Below are 15287 nucleotides of genomic sequence, written 5' to 3' on the forward strand. Positions count from 1 at the left end.
GGAAGCTCCTGGAGCTTTCCACAGTAATGTTTCTTTATTTCCCCTTGGTTAACACCCTGTTACCAAGGCAGGGGCAGGGGGATACTTTGTATGTACTTTCTTTTGTGAGGTTCTTGCAAGGGCAAGTTTACCTGGAAAGACGAGCATAAACGGTGTAACCGTTGCTTGCCCCTCAACCACAAAGAGGACGGCTGTGCGGCCTGTCAGCTTCTTAAGCCGAAGACTTTAAAAGACCGCAGGGTCAAAAGGTGGGCAGCCTACGCCATGTCTAGGTCTGATTCATCGCGCGCCGCCGAAAGTGACAAGGAATGTGATAACCCGACGTCCGTTTCAGAAGTCGTAGACCACTCTAAGGAGCGTTCACGCTCCTCGTCTGTCCCCGGCCCCGACAAGCTCGGCTCACGCCCTGCTTATGGGGATGAACACCCCGGCGACACTGGCGCACACAAAAAACACTCCCATAAACACACGACCCACGGCTCTTCCTCGTCGAAGACGAAGAGAGCATTAGCACCAACGGAGACGCAGGTCCTACCAGTGGCCTCCTCAGACGGTAAGAGTCTTAAGCCCCCCTCGCAACTGCAAACGCGACTAGCGACTGGGCTACCCCCAGATAAGGGCGCTATCACTAAACCGCCAGACGACGTGCACCGTCGGAGAGCGCCCGTCGGCGTAGAGCAAGCGATGCCTGTAACGTCGACGCCACAGGTACCCTCGACAGACAGTTTAGTTGTCGATAGCCTGGCACAGATTATTTCCACCGATAGCCAGAGACGGACAGCGAAAGAAACGTCGGTCACCGCTCACAAGGCCCGGGAGACGCCGAAAAGGTCAGAAGGAAGGCAGTAATTGCCCCCTCCGTCGAGAGGGACTCCTAGCCTACCAGAAGGCTTTTCAGAAGGCGAGGGGAACCTTTCTTCGACATTATGGGATAGGTTGAAGCGTTTTCAAACTGAAGGCCCTCCCCTTCCCCCCCCCATACCCCCACGACCGCTCTGGGGTACCTCATGAAACCCTAGAGAGACTCCAGTTTTGTATGGACAAAATTGAGAGGTTTATGGAGACTCAGAACCTTCCAACACCCAAGAGATCAAGAGAGGGACCTCAGGAGGATCCCAGGGCCAAGTACCCTAGGCTGTTTGATCCCCCCCCCCAAGAGGATGTAGATTTATATGACCTCACTGCAGGGGACCCCCACTTCCAGGAGGATGACAAATTCTTAGGCAATGAAGGGGAACAAAACCTAGAGGAGGAAGGATTTGAAGATGACCCAGATATGGGTGGTGGGGGCTTCGGAGAAGACCCAGAAGAGGGCGCTTCACAGCCCTGGCAGTCCCATCAGCATTTTCAGACCCTGACGCCCTAAACCAGTCCCTCCTCCCCCTCCACGGACTCCCCTATTAGGAATACGTCACCTATAGATGATCAACCCACCTTTAATGCACTACTACGCAAGGCAGCAGCGCATTTCAAAATCGAGACTGGGGAAATTTCTCCTGACATAGACTTTGTAGAAAAGATCATCAAGGAGAAACCCCCTGTCAGCCAAACCATTCCCCTTCTCGCCTCAGTAAAGAGACAAATTATTCCTTCACTATCTACACCTGCGTTGATCAGAGGGGTCAACCAGAGGATAGAACAATTATTTAGTCCTTCCCCATCGGACCCATTATACATCAGGGGCCAATCTCTGCCAGACTCCTTAGTGATGACAAATACAAGGAAAAGAGCAGGGGTCCCGCTGTCAACTAGCGAGGCACCATCAGATAAAGAGGGTAAACAATTGTATGCCCTAGGAAAGAGGATTACAGCCTCGGCTGCCTTTTCCGCAAGAATTGCCAACAACTACTCTTTGCTGGCAAGTTATGCAGATGCACAATGGAGCAAACTACGTAAGGACATCGAGGAGGTACCAGAACCCCTACGTGCTCTGCTTCTAGCCACGGTTACTCAAGGGACCTTAGTCAACCAAAGCATCATTAAAAATACTCTGGATGCTGCAGAAACGGCTGGCCGTTCCCTGGTCCAAGGAATCCTCCTCAAACGCCATGTATGGCTACGTAATTCAGGCTTTAAACCTGAAACACAAGCATCTCTAATTAACAAACCTATAGAAGATGCCAACCTCTTTGGTAAGGCGGTGCATGAGGCACTAGAGACTGCAAAGAAGGAATTTGACACCATCAAAACCCTAGACCAAATTTCAAGGCCTCCCAACAAACGTGGTTATGGCAAGAAACGCTTTTTCCGAGGCCAACGCCAGCAGCAACAACAGCAGCAGCAGCAATACTCTGCAGGTAACTGGTCCTCTAACCAAGGCACCAGTGGACAATACAACCAAAGAGGACAACGTCGTGGCAAGGGAAGAGGTTAGGGTGCCACCCCTAGAGGATCCCAAGCCACCAACACCAAATGACTCAAAGATTCGGGTCCCCTCCCATGCATCGCCGGTCGGGGGCCGGTTAACATCCTTTCTTCCAGCATGGGAGGGTATAACATCAGACCGCTGGGTACTATCAACCATTGCATGCGGTTACTGTATAGAATTCAACAGTTCCCCTACGTACAGACCCCCAAGGGGATGACGCATGTCACCAGAACACCTCGCCATCCTTCTTCAAGAAGTGGACCAACTCCCAGAAAAAGGAGCTATAGAGGTCATGCCTCTATCTCAGGTAACGGAAGGTATTTATTCAGTGTACTTCCTTGTACCCAAAAAGGACTTAACGATGCGCCCTATACTAGATCTGCGCCAAGCGTACAAATTTGTCAAACTTCAAAACTTTCGTATGGTGACTCTACAGGAGGTAATCCCCCTGCTTTCACAGGGAGATTACATGACAACACTGGACATGAAAGATGCATACTTTCATATTTTAATGTTGCAAGCGCACAGGAAATACCTCAGGTTTATGATAGAGGGCAAACACTACCAGTTCAGAGTGCTACCCTTCGGCATAGCATCAGCACCGAGAGTATTCACGAAGGTACTGGCAGTGGCAGCGGCCCACCTGCGCAGGTTGTCCATCCCAGTATACCCTTACCTCGACGATTGGCGCATAAAAGGGGATTCTTACGAAACATGCTTCTCAAAACCCAAAAGACTCTAGACCTTTTGTTTCAACTGGGCTTCTCCATCAACGAAAAGAAGTCCAGTTTAGACCCCAGCCAGATCAAACAATTCCTACGGGCTCTAATTCGAACAAAGGACGGACTCGTCTTCACCTCCAACGAGAGGGTCCAAAACATGCTGTTTCAGATCCCTCAATATGTGGCCGGTCGAGAGGTGAGGGTACGCAAAGCAATGCGCTTTAGTCGGAATGATGGCGTCATGTATTTATTTGGTACCTCACACGCGCCTGCGCCCAATGCAAGAGTGGCTCAACAGCCAGTGGTGTCAGGCCAGCGGACAATTGGACAATCTAGTGGTGGTCTCGCAGGCCTTGGTTCTCTTGTTACGGTGGTGGAAAACATGGTAATAGGGAAACCATTCGCCACCCCCGCAGTGGAAGCCACTCTAACCACAGATGCATCCCTCACAGGATGGGGGGGGGGGCTCACCTGTCCCATCGGACTGCTCACGGAGTTTGGACTCCAAGCACATAAACTTACTGGAGCTACTAGCTGTGTTCAAGGCACTGAAAGCCTTCCAGGCACACCTGCATGGAAAGACAGTGATGATCCTCACGGACAGCACCACAGCCATGTACTACCTCAACAAGCAAGGGGGCCTCGCTCTCCAGGACTGTCCAAGCTGTCCCAGAAAATCTGGAAGTGGGCTCTCAAACACGTCCCTACTGTCACAACATGTACCAGAGGAACTCAATCTGCTAGCAGACGAACTCAGCTGGGACTTCCCTCTGCCCTCGGAGTACGAATGGCGGTTACACGAAGACATCGTCTTCGACGTCTTCACACAATGGGGATTCCCAGAAATAGATCTGTTCGCAACTCTGGAGAACTCCCAATGCCAAGATTACGCCTCCAGGTACCCCCAGAACCAATCCAAGGGGAACGGTCTATTGATACCATGGTCAGGGAAATTTGTTTACGCTCCCCCCCCCCCCCGACTCACTTTCTCAACAAGATAGTGCACAAGATACACCAAGAACAAGTTACCATGATACTGGTGGCCCCTATGTGGGCCGACAGCCATGGTTCACTCACTTGATGGAGATGTCCCTATCTCCTCCAGTGAAACTTCCCTGCCCGTACAACATGCTGTCACAGGACAAAGGCAGGACACTGCATCCATGCCCTCAGACCATGAACTTAGCAGCCTGGCTCCTGAGATCATAGAATTTGGACATTTACAACTCCCGCAGAGATTTATGGACATTCTCAGGGAGGCTAGAAAGCCTAATACTCGTCACTGTTATTCTAGCAAATGGAAACGATTTGTCATCTGGTGTAGGGGAAGGAGCATCAACCCAGTTCACTGCTCTCCCACACAAATTGTTCTGTACCTGACTCACCTACTAGACTCAGGCTTGGTGTTTAACTCTATTAAAGTCCATTTAGCTGCACTTTCCGCATACACCACTTGCCAATTTAGTGTCATGGTGGAAAGTCCCAGTTATTAAAGCCTTCATGGAAGGGGTGAAGAGGATCCAGCCTCCCATAGCTAATCCCGCTCCCCCGATGGGACCTAAATGTGGTACTAACCGGGCTCATGGGGTCACCCTTTGAACCCATGCACAAAGCAACACTTAAAGACCTCACTCTTAAGACTGCTTTTCTAATAGCTATCACCTGCATTAGGAGAGTAAGTGAACTACAAGCGCTCTCTGTACTAGACCCCTTTGTAAAAGTTCACAAGGATAAGGTGGTTCTACGCACACATCCTAGGTTTGCACCAAAATGTATCTCTAAATTCCATGTCAACCAGTCACTAGAACTGCCAACGTCCTTTCAAAATCCTTCAAACTGATGTTTTATATGGAAAGAACTAGACCATTGAGAAAGACTAATCAGTTCTTTGTCTCTCGTGGCAGCAGGAAGAGAAGGAGATGCAGTTTCAAAATCCACTATTTCTAGATGGATTGTACAATGCATCACTCTCTGTTTCTCTCTTGCTAAGAGAGAACTACCCTTCAAGCCAAGAGCACACTCCACTCGAGGCACCGGGGCTTCCATAGCTTTCATTGCAAATGTCCCTCTTGAGTCCATTTGCAAAGCGGCAACCTGAAGTTCTGTTCACACCTTTACAAAACACTACTGTCTAGATGCCCACTCTAGATCTGATTCCCAGGTGGGACAAGCAGTATTAAGACATCTTTTTTCTACTGTTCCTTCTCACAACCCACCTCCAACTCCAGGTACTGCTCGCTAGTCTATGCACCGCATGTGATTCTAAGCAGATATAACAAACATCAGAAGACAATGCATTACTTACTGTAAAAGCATTTCTGATGGTTGTATCTGCTTAGATTCACATGCGCCCACCCTTCCTCCCCGCTCGGATGGAAGGAACATAGACTTTCTTCTATATCTCTTTTCTGTACTCTCTCACGACTAATAGGCTCCCTCAGGGCAGAAAAAATACAAACAGAGGGACCTCGACACGTGAGGGATTGTGGGTACACTGCACGTCACTATAGGGATAGTGTTACAGACCCGCCTTGTCGACGTCCCCTTTTCGACTACGAAAAACAAAATGCAATACTCCGCAGTGACCACTGGATGTCGAACTATGCACAGCATGTGAATCTAACCAGATACAACCATCAGAAATGCTTTTACGGTAAGTAATGCATTGTCATACTCAAGGTTTCTTGGTAAAAACACTTATTAATTTATTACACAATCATTTAGAAAACATTTCAATAGAAGACAACTTAATATTATAAACCAATACACTTCAATACAAACTTCTATGGTTTTGAGACAGTTTGAGCTCCCCTAAAATAGGAGCCAAATTGCAGTTCAGTACTTAGAAAAGGAGCACAAGGTAAGTAGAATAGATCATATATACTTTTTAGACAGTGCAAATAGTTTCAGTTCACCAGAGGAGTTCAGTTCAAGTCAATAGGCCAGGCCAAAGTCAATGGGCTAGTGTTCTGGATAGGAAAGAGCATTTCTCATATCAAACGATAAAGTCTTTGCGAAAGTTCTTAGAAGTAGTTTTGGTGAAAAAGAATCATATATTGGGTCACAAGCTGATTAGACCTGCAAGATGGGAAAGTTTCATGGACTTTCATCGCAAGAGTGGTGTTCTCTCAATCGGGTTGGCACAGTACCTTTGCTTGAAGAAACAAATGCTGCTGAAGTCTGAGTTCCTGGCAGATCCTGCAGATCTTGCTGTTCCTGAGCCTCAGTCGTGGGGACAAGGACGACTTTGGGGGGGACTCCTGCACTGCACGGGATCGTCGAAGAAAGCAAACAAAATGGAGTCACTTCAGTTCCAGTAGCTGTAGATTCAAGAACACAAACTGGTGTCCCTCTCCCTGGTTAATCCTAACCAGCCTTGAGAATGGTATCCAGGTGTCTTACGAGTTGATTGGTCCCACCAACTCAAAGGAAGAAGCCATCCTTGAAGGAGCTTCTCTGTCAAATGGAGTTTGGCAATTCAGACCTGCAGCCGGGCTTCTGCGGGCAAACCAATGGTCCAGGAGTTGCAGCAGCCGTACTCTTGCAGCTCGTCTTTGGTTCTTTCGTTCCAGTGTTCGACTCTGTCTTCCAGTCCTGGAGACTCGCTTTTTAAACCGTTTTTTCCCATTCATTCCCGCCTAGCTGTCACTCACCCAGCCGGACAGCCAGCCAATCACGCCAGAGTGCATTTGGGTCTCCTAGGGAGTTTCGGGCACCTCGAAAAAAGAAGACCGGGACCTGTTAAAATAAAGGGGTTTAAGACACCATCTTGAAAAACATGGCTCCTGTGATTCTTAGCTACCGGTGTTCGCGGTCGGGAAAAATCATTTGTTTGTTGTAAAACCACTGGCAACAGCCTTTTCTATAGGAAAGGGTAGCATTTGACTGCTATGAGTATTTAGACACAGGGGATACTATGTAACCCCTCCAGCACTCCATTGTAAGGTGGTGTGTACTGGGTCTATACATTTGGAAAGACAGTCAATTTCACTTTACATTCTCTGGGAAACAGTCGTTATCCCATGGAAGGTATTTAAACCTTTGGGCAGTCTACAAAGACAACCCTGTGTCACTGCACCGAGGGTGCTGCATAACACAAATGAAAAGATGCCTTTGGGAGCTATCTTAAAACTTCATAGTCAAAGAACACAAATGTAAAACGCACATCAAAATACATGAGTGGGAAAAAAAGGCTCACACCCTTTCCAGGTAAAAATCAAGTCCTTAAAAACCAGCAAAGTTGCTGGGGGTCTCTAAGGTGAAGGGAATTAGCACATTTAGGAGCATTCTCTCCAACAGGTCTTCTACCTATCTGGGTGGCGGAGGTTCCTCTAATTCCTTTGTGTTTGCTTGGCTTCCCTTGGGACAGGTCTTTGAGTGACTGGCAGGACAGGAAGTGGGCGGTGTGCAGGTCCACAAAAACCCCCCAGTCCTTTATCCAGCAGAGTGCCTGAGAGAAACCAGTTCTGACTGGGCGTCTGGCTGTCCCCATTGGACAGCTACACCCAAGTTTCAAATGTTGCATGGGATGTGAATGGTGGGCTCAGCCAGTGTTCCTGCATTCATTCTGAGGTCCTGGAGTAGAAACTCAGTCGACCACTGGAACAAAAGAATCAGAAGAAGCCTGAAGGAAGAAGATTCCAGCCGCTTCCAGTGACCGCCAGAGCCTGCTGAGTAACCGCTGCTGTCTCGACCGCCAGTTCTGAGCGACAGGGATGATCCGAACAAGACTACTCCTCCCTTGGACTGGAACTGCATTTTGCACGCTCCCTGTAAGAGCTGCAACATCCATGGCCTGCAATTCACCACTACCTGGAGTGTTGTGCCACTGTGCTGTCCATCGTCGCCTGAAGAATGAATCCGCCTGGAACTTCGTGGGCATCTTAAATGACCTGCAGAGACTCAATCCAACCCTCCCCCCCCATCCCCCAAGTACCCTCACATGAGATGAGGACCGAGAAGAGTGGGTCATCCCGACACCCATCCTGCACCCGATCCTGGAAAAGGCGCCAACAAGCCAGAACTGAGAAGATCTGTTGCTGAGCATCCGTCTGCAAGAGAGCTGTTGCCAGATCCGCCGAAGTCAACTTCTGCCGCCAAAACCGAGAAACCTGTGACTGGTCTGCTGTCACATCTCCAATGGAACCGTCCTGCAACAACGAGTTCTTCATCTTAAAGTACTGTGCTGCTCCCTGTAAAACTTACCTGGAGCTTTGCTTGCTGGCCCTTTATTCCTGGGGGCCGTAGATAGTTGTATCTCGTATCTATGCAGGGCTCCAATAGAGATACATTGGGGTGGACAACCCATTGTAATCTCTCCTGCCTTTTAACATTGGTCCTTCTTTGAGGCAACTTCACAAGGAAACCCCTAGGCTTCCTTGACTCGAAAGACCTAACTTTACCTACCTGCAAACCCAGAAGAGCTCTTGTTGAACTCTGCCACTTTTGAACTTACTGTATCTTGCCTATCCTGCTCCACTCCTAACCTGGTGGCCTTGGGCCCCTCTGAACATGTGAGACTCTCATAAGCGAGGGTTGGACTCTGTAAGACGGGTTGGAACAAAGTTATAAAAAGTTATAATTTGGAAACGTTTTTATATCTGTTTTAGATGTTTTTACTAAGAATGTTATTACACCTATGGTCTATTACTTAACTTGCAATTGTGTTCTACGTGTGTTACTGTGTTCAGTGCTATATTAATGACTATTTATTGTATATATCTTCAAGTGTAATAGTGCTTTCCTGAATAAGTGTATGCTCAGAGTTCTTTGTACCTTCCTGCGGCCCTCCTCCCCTCCTACACTAAGCCTGGCTGCTCAGCCATTCAACCAAACCTTTGTGTGATTCAGGCCAAACCTAAGAGTTGGTACCCTGTACATCCAAGGTGTGATTCTAAGTTCTGTCAGACAGTAACTTATGTAAAACTCCCTAACTGTGCACAAACAAAACCTTTAGTTTCATGATCTGTAGAGCAAACTGTCCACGGTCGTCACAACCACCTGAAAACTATTTCTCTTGGACAACCATGCTGGCTGCATTCAGGTTCAATGTAGTTGCTTATGAATCTGCATTCCTCTCTAGAATGCCACCAACTCTGAAGAAGATATCTGCGTTACTGCCTTAAAAGGAACTGACCCAACAACATTAAATGCAACTGTGTAAGCTGTCTAGCATTATTATTTTTAACCCTTGCTCTGCGTGACTCGTACCTCTCCCCCCAGCCCTCTTCTCCCACACCGCAGTGTCCAGTTTGATTCCAATTGAGGTACTATTATGTCATAAGGACGATTTAAGTGTTCTTAAAGCAGTCCCACTAACGCATATTAGAGACACATAAGGGGTTATAGGTGAGTTTACAGCATTAGAGGTTGTTTGAGTTTAGATTGATTGTTGAAATTAAAAATCTTATTCCTTTCATGGAGAACTGCAGTCTCTAACATGAAGGTTTATTGCCTTTCTCATTCGTCAGTTAAGTCTCATGTGCTGTTCCTATTTCTATATTCAAAGCGCTTAGCTTAAAATTGTATTGATGTACTGCTTCTTCTCTCAAGGTTTTAGTGAAAGTGGCGATCCGTCCTGTACCATAATTCAGAACTGGGCATGGATTGAGGTAATGCTTTAAGAATACCCACTTTACTTTTTTTCTTAGGCCCTTATGTAAATACTGTAATTCATCACTTTTATTTATCATGATTATATTGTGTCTCTAATGGGATTTACATCTTTCTATTGACATTGCCTGCAAAAATGTTTTTGGGTGCTGCGATTTCCCATTTCGTTCGCTGTCCTTTTTTTGATGAAGCTCCATTTTATTGTATGTTAATAATGTCATAACATTTACTGTGTGTTCACATTTTGTTTCATATTCAGAATGCTGGTGTGCTTGTTTGGTGGCCTATAACGACTTTGTCAGTACTGAAAGGGTTTTATGTGAAGCACACTTATTCTTGCTGTTGGGTAGATTTTCATTGTTATGCATATTGTCCTCTACATTTGAGGCACCCAGCACTTTTTGCTGGACTACTGGATTTTCGGTCTGTTCCCCTGAGTGAGTGGGAAACTTTTTCCACACTCACTCATTCTTTATACCCTCTCCTTGGGATACTTTTGTATTTATATTTATACTTTTTTCTTGGAGTTATACTTTTCTCCCGAGTTTTATGGCATCAGTCTTTTGACTTTTGCACCACACAGCACACTCTGTGCAGTGCTGCTGGGAGCCCTTTGAGCTTGCCTTTTTATTTTCTGTTATGGGTATATTTGTGTCCTTCCTATCTTGTCCTATTGTGAGATCCGCACACTCCACCTTATGTGAAGTGCTGAGGGGCTAGATAGTATCCCCTTTCTCACTGCTCCTGTAACGGCTTACAGTGACAAGCTAATGGGAATGGCTGGTGGCAGTGGTTTTATCCTACCTACTTTTGTGCCATTTTTACTTTCAGGCTGTACTCTGAGCCGCAGAAGTGCACAAAAGGGTCACCATTGACCCAAAATGGTGACTGTGTTCTTTTTGTAGCCATTTCTTGTTTGCCTAGCCCTTCTTTTGGTCCTTCTGTCATGCTAGGTGGGGGGGGGGGGGGGGGGTATTGGTTTGACTTTTGTCTTCGGCGTGAATCCTTTTTGAAGCCCGCCAAGGCTTTGGTGTGTCTGTGAGGACAGGAAACTGGGAGGACTCCGAAAGTACCAGCTAGGGAGCAGCCACCACCCACGAGTTTGAATTGTGCATGGCTGCCGATTGGCTGGGTTCCTACATAAGGCATTGACCGTGAGGCTGAAGACAAGCTGAGCCCTAGAACAGAAGAATCGACGAGGAAAAAGTGTAGCGATGTCCACAGCCACTTCCAAATTGATTGATATTTTATTTCTATCGCGCTTGTACACAAGTGTTTCAGACCGTGACAAGGCAAGGAAGGGGAACGGGCGAACAAAACAACGATCTTACTAGGCCTAGTGACATTGAGAACGCGCAAGTGCATGGGAGAGGGGAGGGGAAAAGTGCATGGAAGGGGGGAGAAGTGGAAAGTGCGAAGCAGAGGAGAAACGGATAAATAACAATAGATAAATAATAAAGGTAACAAACAGTGGTAATGCAGCCAGCAATTTGCAAGTGCTAGGTTTAAGGCAGCAGACAGGGTAGGTCTGATAAGTGCAGGAAGAAAAAGGGGGGCTGTATGGGTACAGATACAGACCCCAGTGCAAGGGGTGGCCTGGCGGCAGTGCGGCAGTGCGGGAGGTTGGCAGGGTGAGCAGGTACCTGGGCCCGAAGGACAGAGGGTGGCCAGGTACATTGTGCCAAGAGAGAACAGATCAGCAGGGGAGAGGGGGAGCGAAGGCAGAAGAAAAGAGGAAGGTCTTGAGGTGCTTCCGGAACAAGAGATGGTTCTCCTCAAGTTTTAGAGTGGCAGGGAGGCTGTTCCAGAGGGAGGCGCCAGCCGAAGACCGAGATCTACCCCCAGCTCCTTTCTTTGAAAAACGACTGACTCAAGAGGGGAGGCATTTGCGGAGGGATAGCTGAAGGTATTTTGGATCCAGGCCCCAGAAAGCCTTGTGGACAATGCAGCAGGTTTTGAATTTAATCCTTGCATTCACTGGGAGCCAGTGGAGAGATTTCAGAGCTGGAGAGATAAGATCCCAGGGCTTGAGGCCAAGGACAAGTCTCGCAGACCTGTTCTGGATTTGTTGCAGAGGGCGGAGAGCAGAGGCAGGTAGGTTTAGAAAGAGGCTGTTAAAATAGCCCAATCTAGAGAGAGCCAGAGCTTGGGATACCATGAGCTTCTGGGGGAAGGAGAGGAAAGGCAGAGTACCTCTGAGGACGTGCAGTCGGAAATCTGACTTTTTAGAGACCTCAGATGTGGGCGGAGAAGGAAAGGGTGGAGTCAAAGATGACACTGAGGTTCTTAGCCTCGCAGGTGGGGATAGGAGGAGGGCTAAGGGAGGCCGGCCAGAGAGTGAGGGGAAAGGATGGTGAAGGTGTGCCGATGAGGAGGATCTCCGTCTTGCTGGCCTTCAGACAAAGATCATTGGCGGCACACCAATCTTGAATGGCAGTTAGGCAATCGGAGATGAGAGAGGGAGAGGAGGTGGCAGGGGGCAGCCTGAAAATGAGGTGTTGTCAGCTTACCACTGGGAATTTGAGCAGAAAGTGGCAATGCAGTGGGCGAGAGTTGTCAGGTATTGGTTGAAAAGCCAGAGCGAGAGGTTAGACCCCTGGGGAACACCACAGGTAGAGAGGAAGATAGATGAAAGGAAGGACCCAAGTTGGACCTGGGAGGGTCGATCAGAGAGGAAAGGGGTCAGCCAAGCCAGAGCCTGATCAGTGATGCCCAGGTTTTCACGGAGACGGTTGAGCAGGATGGTATGGTTGACTGTGTCGAAGGCAGAAGAGAGATCGAGGAGGATGAGGACAGAGGTCAAGGTTGGAGAGCAGATCTTCACTGATGTTCAGGAGAGCAGTTTCCGTGCTTCTGGCAGCTCCGAAGCCAGACTGGTGTTCATGGAGACAGCCAACAGAATTGGAATGAAGGTTAAGCTGAGAGATGGCTAACTTTTCCAGGAGTTTGCCAAGAAATGGAGTAATGGAAATTGGGTGATAGTTAGCTGGACAAGAAGGATCAGCTGTGGGTTTCTTAAGAGGATGCACAAAGGAGTGCTTCAGAGGGGAGGGGAAGGATCCAGAGGAAAATGAGCGGTTGCAAAAATCAGCAAGGGCCGGAGCGAGGGTGTCAGTGTGGTCCTTTATGGTTTTAGAGGAACAGGGATGAGCCTGTTTTGAAGAGGCTTTCATAGATCGGACTTGTCAAGCGACCTCGTTGGGGGTGAAAAGAGGAAAGGACGAGAAGGATGGTGGGAGGGTGGCTAAAGGACAGATGGAGAGGGAAGAGGGGGGGTGTGGGTGGAGAGGATGTCCTGGGTTTTTTAAATGAAGTGAGAGGCAAGGGCATTGCAAAGAGCCTGGGAGGCAACAGGAGGGGTAGAGACTGCAGCAGGGTTGGCCAGCTCCTTGCAGATTTTAAAGAGTTTGGCCAAGTTGTTAGATGCCGCAGAGACACAAGCTTGAATGTGGACTCTCTTCTTGGTGAGGACAGAGAGTCGGTATTGCCTTTGTAGCAGGCCACAGGCCAGTTTGTCAGAGGATTAACAGGAAGTCCTCCATTTAATCTCAGCTGCCCTACACTTACATTTAAGTGTAGCTAGGTCAGAGTCATACCAGGAATTGCGCTTGGCTTTGGACTTCAAACAGATCCTCATGACAGGGGCAAGAGCATCAAGCGTATCAGAAATTGAAGAGTAGAGCAGAGACAGGGCTGTGTCGGGATATGAGACAGCCAAAGGTGGAGGGCGGGGGAGAGAAAGTGGCGGCAAAAGCCTCAACTGACACGCGCTTAATGGGCCGGATGTCCGAGAAGGTAGGTGGCAGTGTTGGGGTAGGCTTGGCTTGGGGGGAAGAGAGGGAGAGATGAGATGAGAATAGGGAGTGATCGCTCCAGGAGAGAGGAGTGGTCAGAGGGATGAAGAGGGGGGAGGTCAGAGGAGATCAAGACATCGAGTGTGTGCCCTGCAGGGTGAGTCGGGCCAGAGGGGAGGATGGACAGGGAGAGGGAGTCACAGAGGTCACGGAAGAGTGTAGAGGAGGAGCAAGGAGAGTCTAACTGTATATTTAGGTCACTGAAGAGGAGGAGTTGAGTGGTAGAGGCCAGGAGGGAGGAGGAGAGGTCTGCCCACTCAGAGAAATGAGGTGATTTGACCAGGAGGCTGGTAGATGGTAACCACAGTAAGAGAATGGGTAGGCGAGGGAGAAAGCCTACAGACAAGGCGTTCAAAAGAGGAGTAGGTCTGAGTGGGAATGATAGAGGCAGGAATCCACTCAGGAAAGATCAGGGCTACCCACCCCCATTTCACCAGACCGGGAGGATCTGGGTGCTGAGAAGGTCTTGTAGCCACCAGGGAGGAGAGTGTCAAAGCTCGTGACAGAGCTGGCTGTGAGCCATGTCTCAGTAAGACCAAGGACATCAAGGTCTAGTTCTTCAAGGAGGTGGCAGAGGAGTGTTTGGCGGCAGAGCGAGAGTTGAGAGTAGCAATATGAAGAAGGTTGCCAGCCTTAAAGACCTTCCGGGGAGGGGTACAGATCTGAGGTACGCCCTGCGGAGGAGAAAGAGCTCTAGGAGGGGCAGAGAAGGAGGAGAGAGAGGGCAAGGTAGCCAAGGGGGGAGAGGAGGGGACAGCAGGAGATGAGAGGAAATTGATGAGGCGGGGGAAGCGCCTATGAAGGACGAGATTGGCCTGAGGGCCTTGGACCATGACAGTGCCATTTAGGTAGACATTAATGATGACTTTAGAGGAGTCGAAGGAAGCCATGAGAACTTCCCAGCGAGTGCCACCATTAATGGGAGAGGAGGAGATAGGCCAGAGCACAGAGACCATATGAGGAGTCCATAGAGGCGAAGGAACAACAAAGAGGATGTTGGTAAGGGTCTCTCTGGCGGAAGCATTGGAGTAGGTGTCGGTGATAGGAAGACCAGGGTTAGAGGCCAAGATATCCTTATTGAACTACTTCCTACCAGACTTAGTGAGAAGGGAAGGATAGTCAATGGAGAAGCAGTTGGAGAAGATAGGAGAAACAGAAAGCGCCATTGGGGTGGGAGTGAGGAGAGGATGGAGATACTGGGGGGGCTAAAGCAGGTAGGTGTGGGACAAAAGAGTGGTGAGGTCACTGGGCTGGCAAGTTACAGAGAAGAAACAGTATACAAACAAAATACAATGGGCAGCAAGATTTGACTTTTAAGAGCAAAGCAAAAACAGCAAGATTTGACTTTTTCAATCTTGGAATCGGATGTTAGCAAAGGGTTTTAGGAAGCACTGCGCAGCAGGATGACAACATGGGAGTAACAAGCAGAAAGAACAGTGATAGTCAAAGGCAGTAGAAATGAGTCCATAGGGAGGGAACTAACCCATAGTCTGGAGGTGGCAAAGTCAAGGCAGTCCGGATTTCTTAGAGGAGTGAGGTGGCAGCATCATTGTGGTTTAGGTGCAGGGAGGACTCCAATTAGCGTTCCGGAAGCAGACAGGGGCGTTGGAAGTGGGCCTTTGCTGAGAGGGCCGGCTGAAGCCTGCTTTCCCTAATTGGATGGAAGAAAACACTCAGCAACCAATGGGAGTGCAGCACAGGGAGAGGTGGTTCAGCACAGCCTGCCTACAC

At 48.6% G+C, this 15287-nt stretch overlaps 1 protein-coding gene across 1 annotated transcript in view; it reads left to right on the forward strand.

Annotated features, from left to right (window-relative positions):
• Positions 1 to 15287, forward strand: part of SART3 (spliceosome associated factor 3, U4/U6 recycling protein) — a 559753-nt gene that overhangs the window by 306912 nt on the left and 237554 nt on the right. The window contains exon 11 of the mRNA XM_069619464.1: positions 9643 to 9701. Within this exon, the coding sequence (XP_069475565.1) occupies positions 9643 to 9701 (59 nt within the window). The remainder of the gene's footprint in view (positions 1 to 9642; positions 9702 to 15287) is intronic.

Source organism: Ambystoma mexicanum, chromosome 10 (assembly GCF_040938575.1).
Source record: "Ambystoma mexicanum isolate Mex_15411 chromosome 10, UKY_AmexF1_1, whole genome shotgun sequence".
Taxonomy (NCBI): domain Eukaryota; kingdom Metazoa; phylum Chordata; class Amphibia; order Caudata; family Ambystomatidae; genus Ambystoma; species Ambystoma mexicanum.